Raw genomic sequence first — 17,185 nt, 5'->3', positions numbered from 1 at the left:
GGCTTCCCTGGAAGCTCAGGCCTTTCCCTTGGCCATTCATTTGCTCCCAGCCCGTCAGCCTCTGTAATGGCTGCCCTGAGCTCAAAGTCTTCCACACTAAACCACCTCCTCAAGTGTTTGCTTCTTTTCTACAAAGTCCCTGTGTGCATACAAAATAAGTCCCTGCTGCTAACCTGTCCTCTGTCCTCTGGTAACTCTACTGCAGTCCCCAGGCTTCAGCTACCAATCCTAACAGGGCAGAGGGAAAAAGGTTTCCTCCATTATTTTCCTAAGTTTTCTGAGTCAAAGTGCTTGAGTTTGCAAAACCCTGCACAGTGCTGGTTATCCTGACCTCTGTCAGCGTGCCAACACTTCTCTACTGTCTCAACTGACATTGTCCAGCCTTTCTTTTTGGGGGGAGGGGGTTGGGAGGAATCAGACAGGGTCTCACTATGTAGCCTTGGCTGTCCTGGACCTCGCTTTGTAGATCAGGCTGGCCTTGAATTCATAGAGATTGATCTGCCTCTGCCTCCTGAGTGCTGGGATTAAAGTCCTGGGCCACCACACCAGGCTGCCATCTGGCTTCTTACTGAGTGGGTTACAGAGGATGAGGTTCCTTATTCTCGTGCTTTTGAAGCTAGGACAGTGTCCTTGACCGGAGGAAGACTGCCCTGATAAAGCTCAGCTTGGGTTTTTCTAATCAGTTTGGAGCAAGGTTGACTGGCTGCATGAGTTGGTAGGGTGAGAGGTAGGCAGTGGGCAGGAAGATGGGGAGGTGGGAAAGGAGAGCCACCACCTAGAAAAGTGACCCCTCACCTCACGGAGGATGATGCTGACTCCTGAGTTTATTACGAAATATTCTGTTGAGAAACAGCAAGGCTAGCTCTGAGAATGGCCGGAAAGGTTTTGTCCTGGTTCGGGTTACTGTTGCTGTGATAGAACACCATGACTATGGCTGGAGAGATGGCTCAGTGGTTAAGAACACTGACTGCTCTTCCACAGGACCCAGGTTCAATTCCCAGCACCCACTGGGCAGCTCACAACTGTCTGTAATTCTAGTTCCAGGGGACCCGACACCCATGGCAAAACACTAATGCACATAAAATAAAAATAAATTAATTTAAAAAAAAAACACCATGACCAAAAGCAAGTTGGGGAGGAAAGGGTTTATTTAACTTACACTTCCATATCACTGTTCATCGTCAAAGGAAGTCAGGACAGGAACTCAAACAGGGCAGGATCCCAGAGGCAGGAGCTGATGGAGAGGCCATGGAGGGAGCTGCTTACTGGCTTGCTTCCCCTGGCTTGCTCAGCCTGTTTTCTTATAGAACCCACCAGCCCAGGGATGGCACCACCCACATGGGCCACCCACTCCCCATCAATCACTAAGAAAATGCTCAGCCAGGTGGCAGTGGTGCACACCTTTAACCCCAGTACTCAGGAGGCAGAGGCAGGTGGATCTGTATGAGTTCAAGGTCAACCTGATCTACACAATAAATTTCCAGGACAGCCAAGGCTACACAGAAAAACCCCCGTCTTGAAACAAACCGCCCCCCAAAAAAAGAAGGAAAGACAGGAAGGAAAGAAGGAAGGAAGGAAGGAAGGGAGGGAGGGAGGGAGGGAGGGAGGGAGGGAGGGAGGGAAGGAGGGAGGGAGGGAGAGAGGGAGGGAGGGAGGAAAGGAAGAAAGAAGGAAAATGCTCTACAGGCTTATCTGCAGCCTGATGTCATGGAGGCATTTTCTCAGTTGAGGTTCCCTCCTCCCAGATGACTCTAGCTGGTGTCAAGTTGACGCAAAACTATCCAGCACAGGTTTCACTCTTCCTTCTTCCACACATCAACTTTATCATCATGTAACAAACTTTCTTTCCTTTCCTATTTCTAACATTCATGTTTATAGAAGGGCCATACTCATTCATAGCCCCCGTGGGATTTGGATTAATGGCGGGCCGTGCAGTTGTGTTTGAGTCCAAGTCTGCGACTTCACAGTCTTTTCTTAGAATTGATAGCAGTTTCTGGATGCCTTGAAAATGCTTAGACTCCTTTTCCAACTAGAACTGAGGATACATCTCAGTGGTAGAGCATCGACCTGGTAGGCATGAGGCTCCAGATTCAGTTCCAAATATTAGAAAGAAAGAGAGAGAGAGAGAGAGAGAGAGAGAGAGAGAGAGAGAGAGAGAGAGAGAGAGAGAAAGAAAAGAAAGAAAAGAAAGAAAGAAAGAAAGAAAGAAAGAAAGAAAGAAAGAAAGAAAGAAAGAAAGAAAGAAAGAAAGAAAGAAAAAGGGAAGAAAAGAAAGAAAGAGAAAACAAGACTTCTGGGTACTATGCTTCTGCAGGATGCAGTAGAGGAGAAGAGTCAGGACAAGGCTCCACTCCAGAGAGATGAGGGAGAGTGCCCAGAGTTCACAGAGGAAGCAAGGGCATCTGGAAAGTGCGGCAGCACGGTGAGAAAAAAAAGGCCAGGGTGAGAGTTAGAAAATCCTCCCTGGGCCTGGCTGCCCCTGGCTGAGTTCCACAGCCCCCTCGCCCCAGGACTTGGGTCTCCAGATATTACAGTCTTCCTAGTGTCCCCTGGGCCCCAAGTACTGCCAGAAGCAAGTGCCAGATAAAGTGAGTGGGCTGGCTCATGGCCAGGAGCACACGGGGTGGACAGAGGCGGTCTGTGGCACTTACTGCTGAAGCTACAGAGAAAGTGTGACATGGGAGCCCAGGGCTGAGGCTCACCAGAGTCAGTCGACAGTGTGAGCACCTCACCATACAGAATGACTAGCCATCAGTCCCCAACCTTGAAATCCTCAACCTCCTGCCTCTCCTGCAGGAGTGCCAGGAGTCCCTACCACTGCTGCCGGACAAGCACCTTCCAACAGAGCTGCACCCCCAGCCCCATTTTCTTTAAGACGTCGAAAACAATTTGTATTAGTAAAACTAGAGAATGTTTAGAATAGACATTAGGGGGAAATGTTCACAAAAGTTAGGAAAGATCTCAGATATAATAGCAAATCCATGATGCATTAAATGTTGATGAATTAGATTTCATCACAATTAAAAACCTGTGCTACATGACTGATACCACTAAAAGAATGAAAAGATAACCCACAGACCACAAAGGAACCTTAGATCATATGGGTAGCAATGGGCTATATCAAGGACGCCCAAATACCAACAGTAAGAAGACAAAACAATTACCAATGGGGACGTGTACAGAAGAAATAGATACATGAAAAGATGCTTTCACCATTAGTTATGGGAGAGCAAATGTACCCATGATGAGATGCCGCCATGCATGTATTATAAAGCTTGAACTTTTAGAATAGTCGTTGCTGGGAGGGCTGCAAGCCATCGGCCACGCTAGAAGATGGGCTGGCCACTTCTTATGACTTCAACACACACACATGACTCAGCAGTCCCCTTCCTGGGTGTTTACACTAGAGATGCACACATGTGCGCACGCGCGCACGCGCACACACACACACACATGTATACACAAATATTTATAGTCATCCTAGTCATAATTGCCCCAAGCAGGAAAAAGCCTATATCTTCAATAGCTAAACCATGATGGTACAGCCACACGATTAAATCCTGCTCAGAAATAAGAAATGAGCTGGGGATAAGAACAGTAACTTGCCTGAATCTCACAGGTGTTAGGCTGAGCAAAAGAAACCAGTCCCCAAAGGTTACAGACTGTATTATTCCATTACATCCTCTACTGTGATGTAGAGAACAGATCAGTGGTTGTCTGAGTTCGGTGAACCGTGTGATGGGAGGATGCGCAGGAAAATTTGGGAGACTGTGGAACTGTTGTGGTGTTCGTTAAAGCTCGTAGAAATGTACAGCTAAATGTCAGTTTTACAGCATAGGCATTTCAAAAAATAAAATCCCAGGCCCAGTGAAATGGCTTAGCAAATAAAGGTGCTTGCTGCCAAGTCTGACAGGCTGCCTGAGTTTGATTTCCCAGGACCCATATGGTGGGAGAACAGAACTGACTCCCAGAAGTTGACACTCAAATGCCATGACATGTATGCAAAGGCACACACACGCGCACACACACACACACACACACACACACACACACACACACAAGTAAACTTACATGCTGGGCATCATAGTGTTTGCTTGTAGTCCCAGTGTCCTGCTTTACTTTCGGCTTCTGTGAAAAACTACTAACCAAAACCACCTTAGGGGAGGCTTACACTTCCATGCCAGTCTATCATTGGGGGAAGTCCCTGCAAGAGTTCAAACAGGACCTGTAGAGACCATGGAAGAACATTGGCTGACTCCCTCTGGCTTGCTCAACAGCCTTCCTTATACATCCCAGGCCCACCTGCCCAGCAATGACTCCCCCAACATGGAATGGGCCCTCCCACATCAATTAACAATTAAAGAAGTCCCCCCTAGACCCTCCCACAGGCCAATCTCACGGAGGCAATTAATTCCTCAGCGGAGGGTCCTCCTTCCCAGGTGTGTCAAGTTGACAGCTGAAGCTATCTACGACATTCCACGCAAACAAACATGTCACTTTAGACCATAACCTTCCCTTCTTATTTGTCCCCAAGATCATGTTAGTAGTAAATATAAAACACAGCACAACTTTGAAAATCTCAGTGTTTGAAAAAGCCCATCACTTAGCTGGGCGGTGGTGGCGCATGCCTTTGATCCCAGCACTCGGGAGGCAGAGGCAGGTGAACTCTGTGAGTTCAAGGCCAGCCTGGTCCATAGAGTGACAGAGTGAGTTCCAGGACAGCCAGGGCTACACAGAGAAACCCTGTCTCAGAAAAACTAATTATCTGTTTCTTTTGGAAAGTCAAATGAAACTCATAGATTTTTTTTTAATTATCTAGAAATATCTATTTCAGTTTTTAAAAAAATTCTGCCTATATCATTTATAAAAGACAAAAGGCCACTTAAAACTATTTGGTTTCTGGGACTGGGGAGATGTCTTAGTGGTTAGGAGCACTGTGCTCTTCCAGAGGACCCACGTTTGGCTCCCAGCACTGCTTTGGGCTGCTTATAACCACGTACAAACTGTAGCTGCATGGAGTCTGGCCCCTTCTTCTGGACTATGTGAACACCTGTACACATGTACACAGAGACATTTGTTTTGGTTTGGTTTTCAAGACAGGGTTTCTCTTTGTAGCCCTGGCTGTCCTGGAACTGGCTCTGTAGATCCGGCCTGGCCTTGAACTTAAAGATCTGCTGGCCTCTACCTCCTGATCGCTAGGATTCAAGGAGTGTGCTACCACTGCCTGGCTATAGAGACATAATTATAAAATAATTTTTAAAAAAGTCTTTAAAAGCATTTGGCTTCTACAAACTCAGAATAGAATTCTCATCCATCGTAGTCTCCAGAGCTGACAGCAAACCATGGAAAGAACTCTGAGGGCTTGAAGTAGGAAGGACAGACAGCGCCTGGTCCCCTCTCCAGGTCTCCATTTCCTTTATAAAACAGGAACTCGGGGAAAAAAAAAAAAAAAAAAAAAAAAAAGCCGGGTGGTGGTGGCGCACGCCATTAATCCCAGCACTCAGGAGGCAGAGCCAGGTGGATCTCTGTGAGTTCGAGGCCAGCCTGGGCTACCAAGCGAGTCCCAGGAAAGGCGCAAAGCTACACAGAGAAACCCTGTCTCGAAAAACGGAAAAAAAAAAAAAAAAAAAAAACAGGAACGACATTAGCACCTACCACAGGGATCTCAGGATTTGCTTTGAAAACGTATCTGAATGTGTCTGGTGCCATGACTGGCAGTATGAGAGGTTGTGATTATTTTTCTTTCAACACCAATCATTAAATTCTGCCATCGGTATAAAGAGACTGGAGAAAACCCAGGAAAGCCAAATGGCCCTGTATTTTCTCCAACTAAAAGACCGTCAGCTGTAATACAGAAATGTAGCTTATCCATCAGTTTTGATGTTCCAAAATGTACACACACCTGTGAAGCAGCAAATATTTAATTAGGTGGTGGGCACTTATTATTCTCTTTTAAATTTTCTACGTACTTGGAATTTTTCGTAATTAGGAAGCTAGGGGAAATTAAGTGAAAAACATCAGTCATCAACAGCATTTTTCCATGTTGATTGTTAATTAGTAAACAACTAGTTACTAAGCTGTTCCAACAACAGTTACGGTGGCCAGTGAGATGGCTTAAGGGTAAAAGCACCTGCTGCCAAGCCTACCAACTTGGGTTCTGTGGCAGTTTCAATGTAACTGGCCCCCATAAGCTCAAAGGGAGTGGCACTATTAGGAGGTGTAACTTTGGTGGAGTGAATATGGCCTTGTGAGAGGAAACGTGTCACTGTGGGAGCAGGCTCTGAGGTTTCCTATGCTCGGGATACTGCCCAGTGTCTCAGTCAACTTCCTGTTGCCTGCAAGATGTAGGACTCTCAGCTACTTCTCCAGCACCATGTCTGCCTGCACACTGCCATGTCCCACTGTGATGACAGTGGACTGAACCTCTGAACTGTAAGCAAGCCCCAATTAATGTTTCCCTTTGTAAGAGTTATCATGGTCATGGTGTCTCTTCCCAGCAATAGAAACCCTGACTAAGACAAGTTCAGTCCCTGAACAGGAGGGAACAGGAAAGAACCAACCCTACAAGGTTACCCATGTCTTCCACAGGGACACCATGGCATGCACAGCATAAATAAACAAACCAACCCCATAAAAAGTGACTCCAACACAGGAGATGACTCTTGCAATATCTAAAGATAGACAGGCAACTCGGGGTGAGGGTGGGGCTCAAAAAACCCCCAAAAAAATATTTAAGAGTGGAAAGTTGTAAGACTTTAGAGATAAGAGACTTTGTGATCAATTGCTTGTGTGGTGGCAGAAGTTGTTACAACCTGAGAGAATTTGGAACTCGAGGCACTCCACCAGAGAGAGGTCACAGCAGCACAGAAGCCGCCAGGACGCAGAGAAGTTTCGAGACTTAGCAGGCATCTCCTATGGGGAGGTGAGGAAGCTCACAAAGTATAGGCCCTGGAGGGCACTAGGAGAGACGGAACAGGCTCCGAGGAGAGACGGAACAGGTAGCTCCAAGGAGAGATATACAACGGTAGCTCCAAGCGAAAGGGGGAACGGAAAAAGCCACAGACCCAGGAGCATGTAGGCAGCTCCTGGGGGAGGTGAGGAAAGTTCCAGAAAGGAGCTGAGAGGAGTCTGAGGGAGCAGACTTAAGTGTTGTGGTAACAAGAATTTCAATCCAGGGCATCCCCAAGTGGACCACGAGACCTGTCAAAGAGAAATGTCCAAAATCACAGAGGAGACGTGTCCCTTCCCACAGGATGGGGGAAGTTTCCTGGCACACCAGTGTGACCTTCATAGTAAAAGCAGACACAGCAGGAGCTCCGTAGTGACATTTACCCAGTAGAAGGGGAGAGACAAGTGGTTAGAGCAGTTAGAGGAGGAAACAGCCGGAGAGGTGCAAGTGTCTTGGTAAATAGAACTGCCCACGTGGTGGGCAGCCCAAAGGGCACAGCAGGGAGATGCCCAAGGGATGGGCAGTCCAGAAAGACATAGTAAGGAGATGCCCACACGGCAGGCGGCCAAAAAGGGTGTGGAAAGGAGATGACCACGTGGCAAGTGGCCCAAAAGGGCACAGCCGGGAAAGGACACTTACTGAGTAGGCAAGCAAAGTGGATGGTTAGTAGAGCGGAGAGAAGAAACAGCTGAAGAGGTGGGTTCTAGAATCAAGTGTGGTGGGTGGCAGAAGCCAGCAGAAGCCAATGATCCGCATACACCTTCGGAGAGTCAGACCAGCAGCTGGGTTCAGGGGGGACGCATGTAAGCCACCCCCAGGTTTTGGCACCAGATGAATGAAAAAAAAAAAAAGAAAGAATAAAAAGGAAAGGAAAAAGGACATACTCCTAGGTATGGTGGAGGAGGAAGTTTATTATAGATAAAAGGGAGAGCATAGTCAGAGGCAAGGATGTCTAGGAGAGTCCAGAGCAGACATGACCAGACTGAGCTGGGCCATGGCGGGAGGGGGGAGGACAGGGACAGAGAGAGGGGAACCAGGTACAGCAGCCAGGAGGCCAAAGGTCAAAAAAAGCTTGTGTTTTTATGTACCACTTATATGCGAAAAGAGAAAGGGAGGGAGGGAGATAAAATATGTCCAGGTTCTGACAGTAGTATTCTTTGGAGACAGTATTATAGATGAGTTTCCTTTTTTAATTTGTTCTACCAGGTTGTGTGTGTGTGTGTGTGTGTGTGTGTGTTATTCTATAACACAAAGAAAATTTTATGTAGGGAACAAAGCCTTGCGTCACTGATCTACTCTTGTTTTATAAATGTGATGAATATACTGTGAACAGAACAGGCAGATGGCTCCAGTGCCAGTGTGGAGCCAGACACTCCATGGCCTTATCCCTCCATGGGGGGGGTCCCTGAAGAATGAGGGACTGAAATGAATGGTCTCCCAGGATGGGATGGGTTCCAGACTCCAACATTCTGAGTTATTAGGACATCACAAATTGGCTGATTGTAAAAAAACATTTCATGTGGGGTGAGGTTGTGTGGGAAAGGCAATACCATTGTGAAAGACATGTTAATCAAACCCCATAGTCTCCTGAAAAGTAAAGGTGTGTGTTCTGAAATCTTTTAGGATACAGTGTTAGCCGTTTACTTATTAACAATTATCTAAAAGTATATTACTATGAATGGCTTATTTCAAGGAGTACTCCGTTTTTATTAAGGAAATTCTCATTGCAGTGAGAGTTGGCCTGTTATCTGACACACAGTAACGTATTGCAAAAGTCACCTTTGTCCCTAGTACAATCAAGGGCTCCGGGGATTCCCTGTGTGAGTCAGAGTGGACGGTTGAGCACAAGCCAAGATCTTTGTCCCTGTGGGAAAGGCCCCTGCTAGCTTGGGCCTGAGGAGGCCCCCACTGACCGGGGTGCTATTCTCAAATCTGGCATCTGAGAGAACCTTTCAGCCCCCACGGCGAGTACTCAGCTCAGCAGGGATAAAGGACAAGGGTTGAAGATCTGATGTTTGCGTTTGGTGAGGGCGAAGGTAAGCCAGTAGAGATGGGAGCAGGAAACTGTTGTAAGACCAGCCAACGAGGCCAGTTTTTCCTAAGGGTTTCATAACTTCACACAGTAATACACAATCTTAGTTCCCAACTAACATTGAAATGAATGCTGAGTAAATAAACTCTTTCTTTGTCAATGGAAAGAATACCGTGACTACTAGTTTGATTTTTAAATCCTTACTCAGCTGTACAGAGCTGAGGTTCTGTGCTCATAGGTGACACATTAGCCATGCTTGTTAAGCAGACCCGTAGCAGCCTGGACGTCCACACGCTGGGCTTGAGTCCTCTTCCAGCTCCTCCGTCACTTGGAGATCTGGTTCTGACCTAAGCTTACGTGGCAGAGACATCATCATGAACTGAACTGTCTCAGTCACTGTTCTATTGCTGTGAAGACACCATGATCAAGGGAACTCTTAGATAAGAAAGCATTTAGTGGGAGCCTTGCTTAAAGTTTCAGGGGGTAATCCATTATCATGGGAGGAGCATGGCTACATGCATGGTTGCTGGAGCAGAACTGAGAGCTACATCCTGATCTGCAGGCTGAGAGAGAGACAGAGACAGAAAGACAGAGACAGAGAGACAGAGAGAGGCATGGGCTTCTGAGATCTCAAAGCCCTCCCACAGTGACATACTTCCTCCAACAAGGCCACACCTTCTCCAACAAGGCCACACCTTCTCCAACAAGGCCACACCTCCTAATCCTTCTAATCTTTTCAAAGAGTACTGCTCCCTAGTGACCAAGCATTCAAATCAAATATATGAGCTGATGGCGGCCATTCTCACTCAACTGCCACCTGAACCGAGGACATTGCCAGCCTTCAGTAAATATTTGTTAACCAGACACCTACAGGTTGTCAGTCTGGCCAATGGGCTGGATCAAACTGCAGAGCAATAACTCTGTCGGTAGCAGGACAAGGAAAGGGGTCTGCTTAGACTCCGAGGACACTCCCGCAGTCCTTCTAAAGGAACCTGGTCTGCCTTTTCCAGGACAAGGAACCCACTAAAGCTGTGTATGGGTTGTTATTGTTTAGAGATGGTTTTCTCTGTGTAGCTTTGTGCCTTTCCTGCTGTTTAGACACCAACTGTAACCAGCAAGAAAAACGCACTCACTAAATTTCTTGCTTCCCTCCCCCGCCCCAAGTACAAATTTAACTCATTTCTCTCCTGAGCAATGTGCCCACAACCCACCTGCCACTGAGAAGGACAAGCCAAGAGCAGATTCGCACGATATGCAGAGAGAGGAGCAGGGCTCTGAGCTGGACCTCAGAGATAAGCGGATCTCCCCCCCAGGTGGGGAGGATGGAGCCAGGACCTTGAGCAAGATAAGCAGGGCTCCACCTCTGAGCCACACCCCAGCTGCTGCAGAGAGCTGGATGTTGGAGAGAGGCGGGAAAGGAAGGGGAGTTTCAGGCAGAGAAGTGCCCCAGAGCAGGGGGGCAGGGCACGCAGCCCAAGCCCTGTCTGACAATCTCTTTCCTCCGTTTCAGAGGAAAGCTAGCCGGCTGCTGAAGGGCGAGGACAGGAACAAGGTCGGCAGCAGCAGGAGCCTCGGCCTGGACACCAGCGCGTCCCAACCCGCAGAGGGCCGAGCCCCCCCTGAGGAGGGCCCCCTCTCCCCCTCCAGAGAGTGCTGGACCAAGGAGGAGCCGCCACAGGCACAGAGTGACAGCTTCTTGGGGTTCAGCAGCAGCGACAGCGTCCTCCGGGAACTGGATGACGGGCAGTTGGACCAGGAAGAGGGCGTGACGCAGGTCACCTGCATGTGAGCTGCCAAGTGAAGCTGTGGGAGGCCTTGTAAATAGTTATTAAAATGACTGCCCGCTGCCTTATTTCACTACTACTACGCACTTACGTAACGTTTTTAACTCCCAGGCTCAGCCTTCCCCTAATCTAGGTAAACTTTGTCTCAGTCTCCCAGACAAGGAAGAATAACCAATTATTTATCAATCTAAAACCATGCTTACATTTCTCTCAACTGTGTAAACATATGTCGCAACTGGTCATTAAGCAACAACCTGGTTCCACTTCCTCATGAATGGACAAGTCAGTACTTCTCCTCGTGCCTGCTAAAAAGACTGACTATCCAAATTATTGTTTCAACCAATTAGAGCCTTCTCAGAAAGCTACAGCCTCGCTTACACTCAAAAACATTCTCTCCCCCATCTCTGTCCCTCTCTCGCATACAGACTATTCCCTGCCGATAATCATCAGTCTGACTGTTGTCTCTGACTGTGGCGTGTACCTACAAACCGAGTCCCTGTTTGTCAAAATAGTCTTCAAAATTCTTTTCCTATGTTTTTTGTTTGTTTGTTGTTCTGGTTTTGTTTTTGTTTTTTGTTTTCTTGTTCTTGTTGCTGTTGTTTTTGTATTTCCCAGACAGGGTTTCTCTGTGTAGCTCTATCTGTCCTGGATCTCGCTCTGTAGCCCAGGCTGGCCTCGAACTCACAGAGATCTGCCCGCCTCTGCCTCCTGAGTGCTGGGATTAGAGGCGTGCGCCACCACTGTGGGGCTTGTTTTTTCTTTCAGGGCCACCACACGGCCAGTCCTGCAATGAATTATTAACTTGGGCATCGCTGATCCCAATAGCCTAGTAACCGGTAACACTAAACAGAAGGAACGTCTTAAGACAGTTGAGAGCCGGCAAGAGGGCTCAAGCCAGTAAAGGCGCCTGGTGACCTGAGTTCAATCTCTGGAACCCATGTAAAGGTAGAAAGAACCAGCTCTACAAAGTTGCCCTCGGGCCTCCGCAAGCATGCCACAGCACTTGGGCCTGCGTGCCCGTGCGCACCCACGCATGTGAACACAAATAATAGAACTAAGTTTGTAAAATGTCAGCTGAAAGAGAGCCCACAATCTCAGTGTGTAAAAGCCATAGTAGACGAAAGCATTTCCATTTATGTCAAGCATGTTGGCACACCTTTAATCCCAGCCCTTGGTAGGCAGAGGCAGGCAGATCTCTGTGAGTCCTAGGACAGCTACACAGTGAGACCCTGTCTCGAAAAAAACAACAAAATTTAACTTTCTTTCTTTAAATGTAAATACCATTGAAGAGGACAGATACCAACTTCAAATGGAAGTGTGCCTTCTACAACTGTTAGGTCTAAATTGTGTTTTTATCTTGACATGGTAAACCTGGAAAATATTGCAACCCAGCATTCTCAATTCTGCCGGAGCGGAGAGGGGTTCACAGCCCACAAGATGTGTGGGGCACCGACCTACTCCAGGCCCGCCACCAGGAGGGTCTTTATCTTGCACCAGTCTTTACCTGATACAGATTAATCTTCTAGAGAACAGGGGACTTTCATTTACGTATGAAAAGCTAACCTCCAAAAGAATTACAGTCGACGGTGCCATTAAGCAACTCACATATTATATATTTTTATTGGCTTGATGTGGACATTGTGAGTCATTTGAATAATAAACTATTTGTTATTAAGCTATTGTCTTATTGAACACAGGTACTCCCATATTTTGTTTTGCTTTACTTGGTTTTGTTTTTACTTTTTTTTGGATGGGGGCGGCGGCAGTGTTGATACAGGGTTTCTCTGTGTAGCCCTGGTTGTCCTGGAACTCACAGATCTGCCTGCCTCTGCAGCCCAAGTACTGGGATTAAAGGTGCGTGCCACCACCACCTGGCCTGCCCTTTGTTTTTTGAGACAGGGTCTTGGTACATGTAGCTCTGGAACTCATAGCGATCCTCCTGCCTCAGCTTCCTTAGTGCTGAGATTACAGGTCTTATGCCACCATACCTGGCTTTCATATGTTGTACATATAGGACAGATACGTATTATGTGCTATCAAATATATAGTGTATGCAAACTAAGCCACTCTCCACGAGTTTCTGTGACGTCACAAGAATGACCGCACATCTGTTGTGTTGAAGCCTGACTGTACACAGGGCATGTGGCTTGGACTTCTCTGTAGACATATCTGTCAGTGCTATGTGTATGGGGTTGCCTTCCTTTTCAGATGAACCCGGGTTACATATCCAGATTGGCAGGTAGGGCACAGTGGTGCACACCTGCAAGCTGAGCACTCGGGAAGCAGACACAGGAGGAGCCAAGCTTTTTGTTGTTGTGTTTGTTTGTGAGGCTTGCCTGTGCTATAATGAACAGCTGGTGGACTTCTGAGGAAAACGTTCATCACTTCAAAACTCTGCAACGTGTCCTGAAACTCTGAAACCTAGGGACGTGCTCAGAAAGACAACGTGGTGGGAGAGAGGCTTTTATACTTCTGTTGGTGTACAGACACGATCCAAAGCATTAAGAACAGAACGTGCAGCAAGCAGTGTGGGCCATGGAAGTGGAGGGCAGGAGAATAAGAATAAATAAGCCTGGCAGTGGTGGTGCACGTCTTTAATCCCAGCACTCAGGAGGCAGAGGCAGGTGGATCTATGAGTTTGAGGCCAGCCTGGGCTACAAAGCGAGTTCCAGGACAGGCAGAGCTACTCAGAGAAACCCTGTCTTGGGGGTTGGCGGGCAGGCATTCCCCAGCACTGGGAAAGTAAGAGATAGCAAGATCCTAAGTTTAAGGTCATCCTCTGCTACATAGCAAGTTAGAGGCCAGCCTAAACTACATAGGTCCCTGTCTCAAAAAAAGAAGAAAAAAGAAAAAGACCCAGGTGTAATTGGTGGCATACCTGTAATCCCAGAACTCCAAAGGCAGAGATGGGATTCAGGAATCCAAGGTTATCTTTAATTATTTGTTAAATTCAAGGCTGACCAGCCTGGGCTACATGGCCTTGTCTTAAAAAAAAGGAACAGAGAGATAGAAATTTACATGTAACTGAAGGAAAACTTAGGAATGTGTCAATGACTTTTATATTTTTTTTTATTTGTACAAGCAGCCAGGCAGAGTGGTTCATGCCTTTAGTCCCAGAACTCAAAAGACCAAGGGAGGCAGATCTCTGTGAGTTGGAGGTAGCCTGGTCTACTTAGTGTAACCCTAACTTAAAAAGAAAACTGTACAAACACACTTTGTTACTTTTAAATTAAACTCAGGATCTTGCTTCTTTTTTTTTAAAGATTTATTATTTATGATGTATACAGTGTTCTGCCTGCACACCAGAAGAGGGCACCAGATCTTATTACAGATGTTTGTGAGCCAACATGTGGTTGCTGGGAATTGAACTCAGGACCTCTGGAAGAGCAGCGAGTGCTCTTAACCTCTGAGGCATCTCTCCAGCCCCAGGATCTTGCTTCTTAGCCCAGGGTGTCCTTAAGCTTACAATCCTCAGCCTCAGCTTCCAGATTTCTGGAACGACGGGAGTGCTCCATCACACCAGGTTTGCACAGTTTCTTTCCTAATTTGCTTTAAGGGCCAACAGGATGGCTCAGCAGGGAAAGGCGCTTGCTGGTGACCTTGACAGCCTGAGTTCAGTTCACAGGACCCTCGTAGTGCAAGCAGAGAACTGACTCTTGCAAGCTGTCCTCTGACTTCCATACATGTGTGCACACACAAAAACACATGAAGTAAATAATATAAGCAACCATTGCTTTTATTTTTGAACTGCCAATCTTCCCACCTACATCTCCCAAGTGTTGGGATTCTTTTCTTTTTTTTTTTTTTTTTTCTTTTTTTTCAAGACAGGGTTTCTCTCTGTAGCTTTGGAGCCTGTCCTAGATCCCGCTCTGTAGACCAGGCTGGCCTCGAATCCACAGAGATCCGCCTGCCTCTGCCTCCAGAGTGCTGGGATTAAAGGCATGCACCACCACCACCTGGCAGCCATTGCTTTTAATCTAAGGGTTAAATATTCCCTCCCCAAACACTGTGATCTCAGTTCCTTGAAAGGCTGAAATGGGAAGTTCACTTATGCCTAGAAGTTCCAGACCAGGCTGGACAACCTTCTCTGTGAGTGTGTGTGTGTGCGTGTGTGTGTGTGTGTGTGTGTGTGTGTGTGTGTGTGTGTGTGTGTGTATTTAGACCTTTATATTGAAATAAACTTGGCACTCTGTTGTGTTCACTGAATTGATCTTGTATATATTTATTCCTGCAGTAATCCTCATCTGAGTGCAAAATATGTATGAATAAATCATGGCCTTGCCAATCTAAGGCATTTAATTATACCTAAGTAGCTCTAAATCCATTTATTAAAAAAAGAATTTTTTTAATTGCGTCTAATTTAGCCAAGCTGGCCTCACACTAATGTGGAGCGGAGGCTGACCTTGAACCCCCGATCCTTTGCCTCCACCTCCCTATAGCAGGGGTGTACCTCTACTCCCAGACTGAGCCTACTTTTTTTTTTTTTTTTTTTTTTTTTGGTTTTTCGAGACAGGGTTTCTCTGTGTAGCTTTGCGCCTTTCCTGGAACTCGCTTTGGAGACCAGGCTGGCCTCGAACTCACAGAGATCCGCCTGGCTCTGCCTCCCGAGTGCTGGGATTAAAGGCGTGCGCCACCACCGCCCGGCTGAGCCTACTTTTTAATAAATGTTTGTTTTAAAGCTGTGCCTGTGAGCCCGGTTACTAAAGAGGACCACAAGTTCAAAGCCTGCCCACACTACAGTGAGCGCCTAGGAGGAGGCTGGAACTCAGCAAGACCGTCCAAGTGTACTGGAGAGCGGATATTACTAAGAAGCTCCAGCATTGCTCTGCCACTGGATCAGGCAATTCACAGCTCCTCTGGAGCTGCCGGGGACCTGACTGGATGCTAAATAGCCAAGAATAAAAGACAGTGAAGTGTCTAGAGAAGACTGTGCTACCACACTCATTATAGGCACTCTTGATTATTTTTTCCCCCAGTACCAAGGATCTGGGGTTTCGACCAAGGGTCTTTTGCATGCAAGTCAAGAACTGTACTACTGAGCTATATCCCCAGGCCCCTAGGAACCCCCACCCCACATACCCTTTTTTTTTTTTAAACAGGGTTTACTATAGTCCAGGCTGGCCTTGAGCTATGTAACTGAACCCCTGACCCTCCTGCCTCTACGTCCCATGTAATAATCCTCTTTTTAGTTTTTGAGACAGTTGCAAAGTTGTCCAGGCTGGCTTTGAATTGCTACACAGACCAGGCTGGCCTTCTACTTGGTAACTCCTTACCTGAGCCTCCTGAGCATGAGATTATAGTCTTTCACCACCTGGCTCAGGCTTAATAAGAGACAGAGGAGGCTATGCCTGCAGCACATTGTTTATTCTCCAAGGTTCTGGCTCTTGTCAGGGGTAAGCCTGAATCCCTGAGACAGGATGCATGTCCACACTCTCACAGACTCACCTATGTAACACACACTAATTGATTCATGGCCAGGTGCTTTGCCAGACACTTTTGCCCTTGCAGAATCAATAGGTTGACTATCGGGAGAGAAAAATATAGTAAATTAACAATTACAAACAAGGCTGGGTGTCCTGGTGCACGCCAATAATCTCAGAACTAGGCAGACAGATGATTGTGCTGCACATAGGAGGCCAGTCTGGTCTACATAGCAAGTCCCAGGCCAGCCAGGGATACATAGTGAGATCTTGTCTTTAAAAAAAAATTAGGGCTGGAGAGATGGCTCAGAGGTTAAGAGCACTGGCTGTTCTTCCGGAGAGGTCCTGAGTTCAATTCCCAGCAACCACATGGTGGCTCATAACCATCTATAATGAGATCCGGTGCCCTCTTCTGGCATTCAGGCATACATGCAGGCAGAGCACTGTGTACATAATAAATCTTTAAAAAAAAAAAAAATTAGCCGGGCGGTGGTGGCGCACGCCTTTAATCCCAGCACTCGGGAGGCAGAGCCAGGCGGATCTCTGTGAGTTCGAGGCCAGCCTGGGCTACCAAGTGAGTTGCAGGAGAGGCGCAAAGCTACACAGAGAAACCCTGTCTCGAAAAACCAAAAAAAAAAAAAAAAAAAAAAAAAATTAATAATAATACAAGCCTGGCATGGTGATGGCAGTGCATGCCTTTAATCTCAGCACTCGGAAGGCAAAGGTAGGTAGATCCCTGAGTTTGAGGCCAGCCTACTCTACAGAGTGAGTTCCAGGACAGCCACGGCTACACAGAGAAACCTCGACTTGAAATTAATAAAACAAGCAGTGATGCCACTTCAGGTGATAAAGACAAGGTAAAAACATTTAAGCACAGATCACAACAGAGCCTTGCATGCTCGGGCTTAGGAAACTTCTGGAAGCAAACAGCATTTGATACATGCAGCCTCTGATGAACATAGTCGTGTTGCAGGGTGAACAGCTAAGAACTTTCTTGCTC

General features: G+C 47.0%; 1 protein-coding gene across 1 annotated transcript in view; it reads left to right on the top strand.

Moving 5' to 3' along the window:
* Rftn2 (raftlin family member 2) overlaps nucleotides 1-12,473 on the top strand; it is a 58,185-nt gene extending 45,712 nt beyond the window's left edge. Inside the window, exon 9 of the mRNA XM_052749476.1 lies at nucleotides 10,492-12,473. Coding sequence (XP_052605436.1) covers nucleotides 10,492-10,770 — 279 coding nt within the window. The 3' untranslated portion in view covers nucleotides 10,771-12,473. The remainder of the gene's footprint in view (nucleotides 1-10,491) is intronic.
* Nucleotides 12,474-17,185: the final 4,712 nt, after the last annotated feature.

Source organism: Peromyscus californicus, unplaced genomic scaffold (assembly GCF_007827085.1).
Source record: "Peromyscus californicus insignis strain IS unplaced genomic scaffold, ASM782708v3 Scaffold_21__1_contigs__length_65335640, whole genome shotgun sequence".
Taxonomy (NCBI): Eukaryota; Metazoa; Chordata; class Mammalia; order Rodentia; family Cricetidae; genus Peromyscus; species Peromyscus californicus.
The sequence above is the reverse complement of the archived record's forward strand: the minus strand, read 5'-3'. Positions and strand labels throughout refer to the sequence as shown.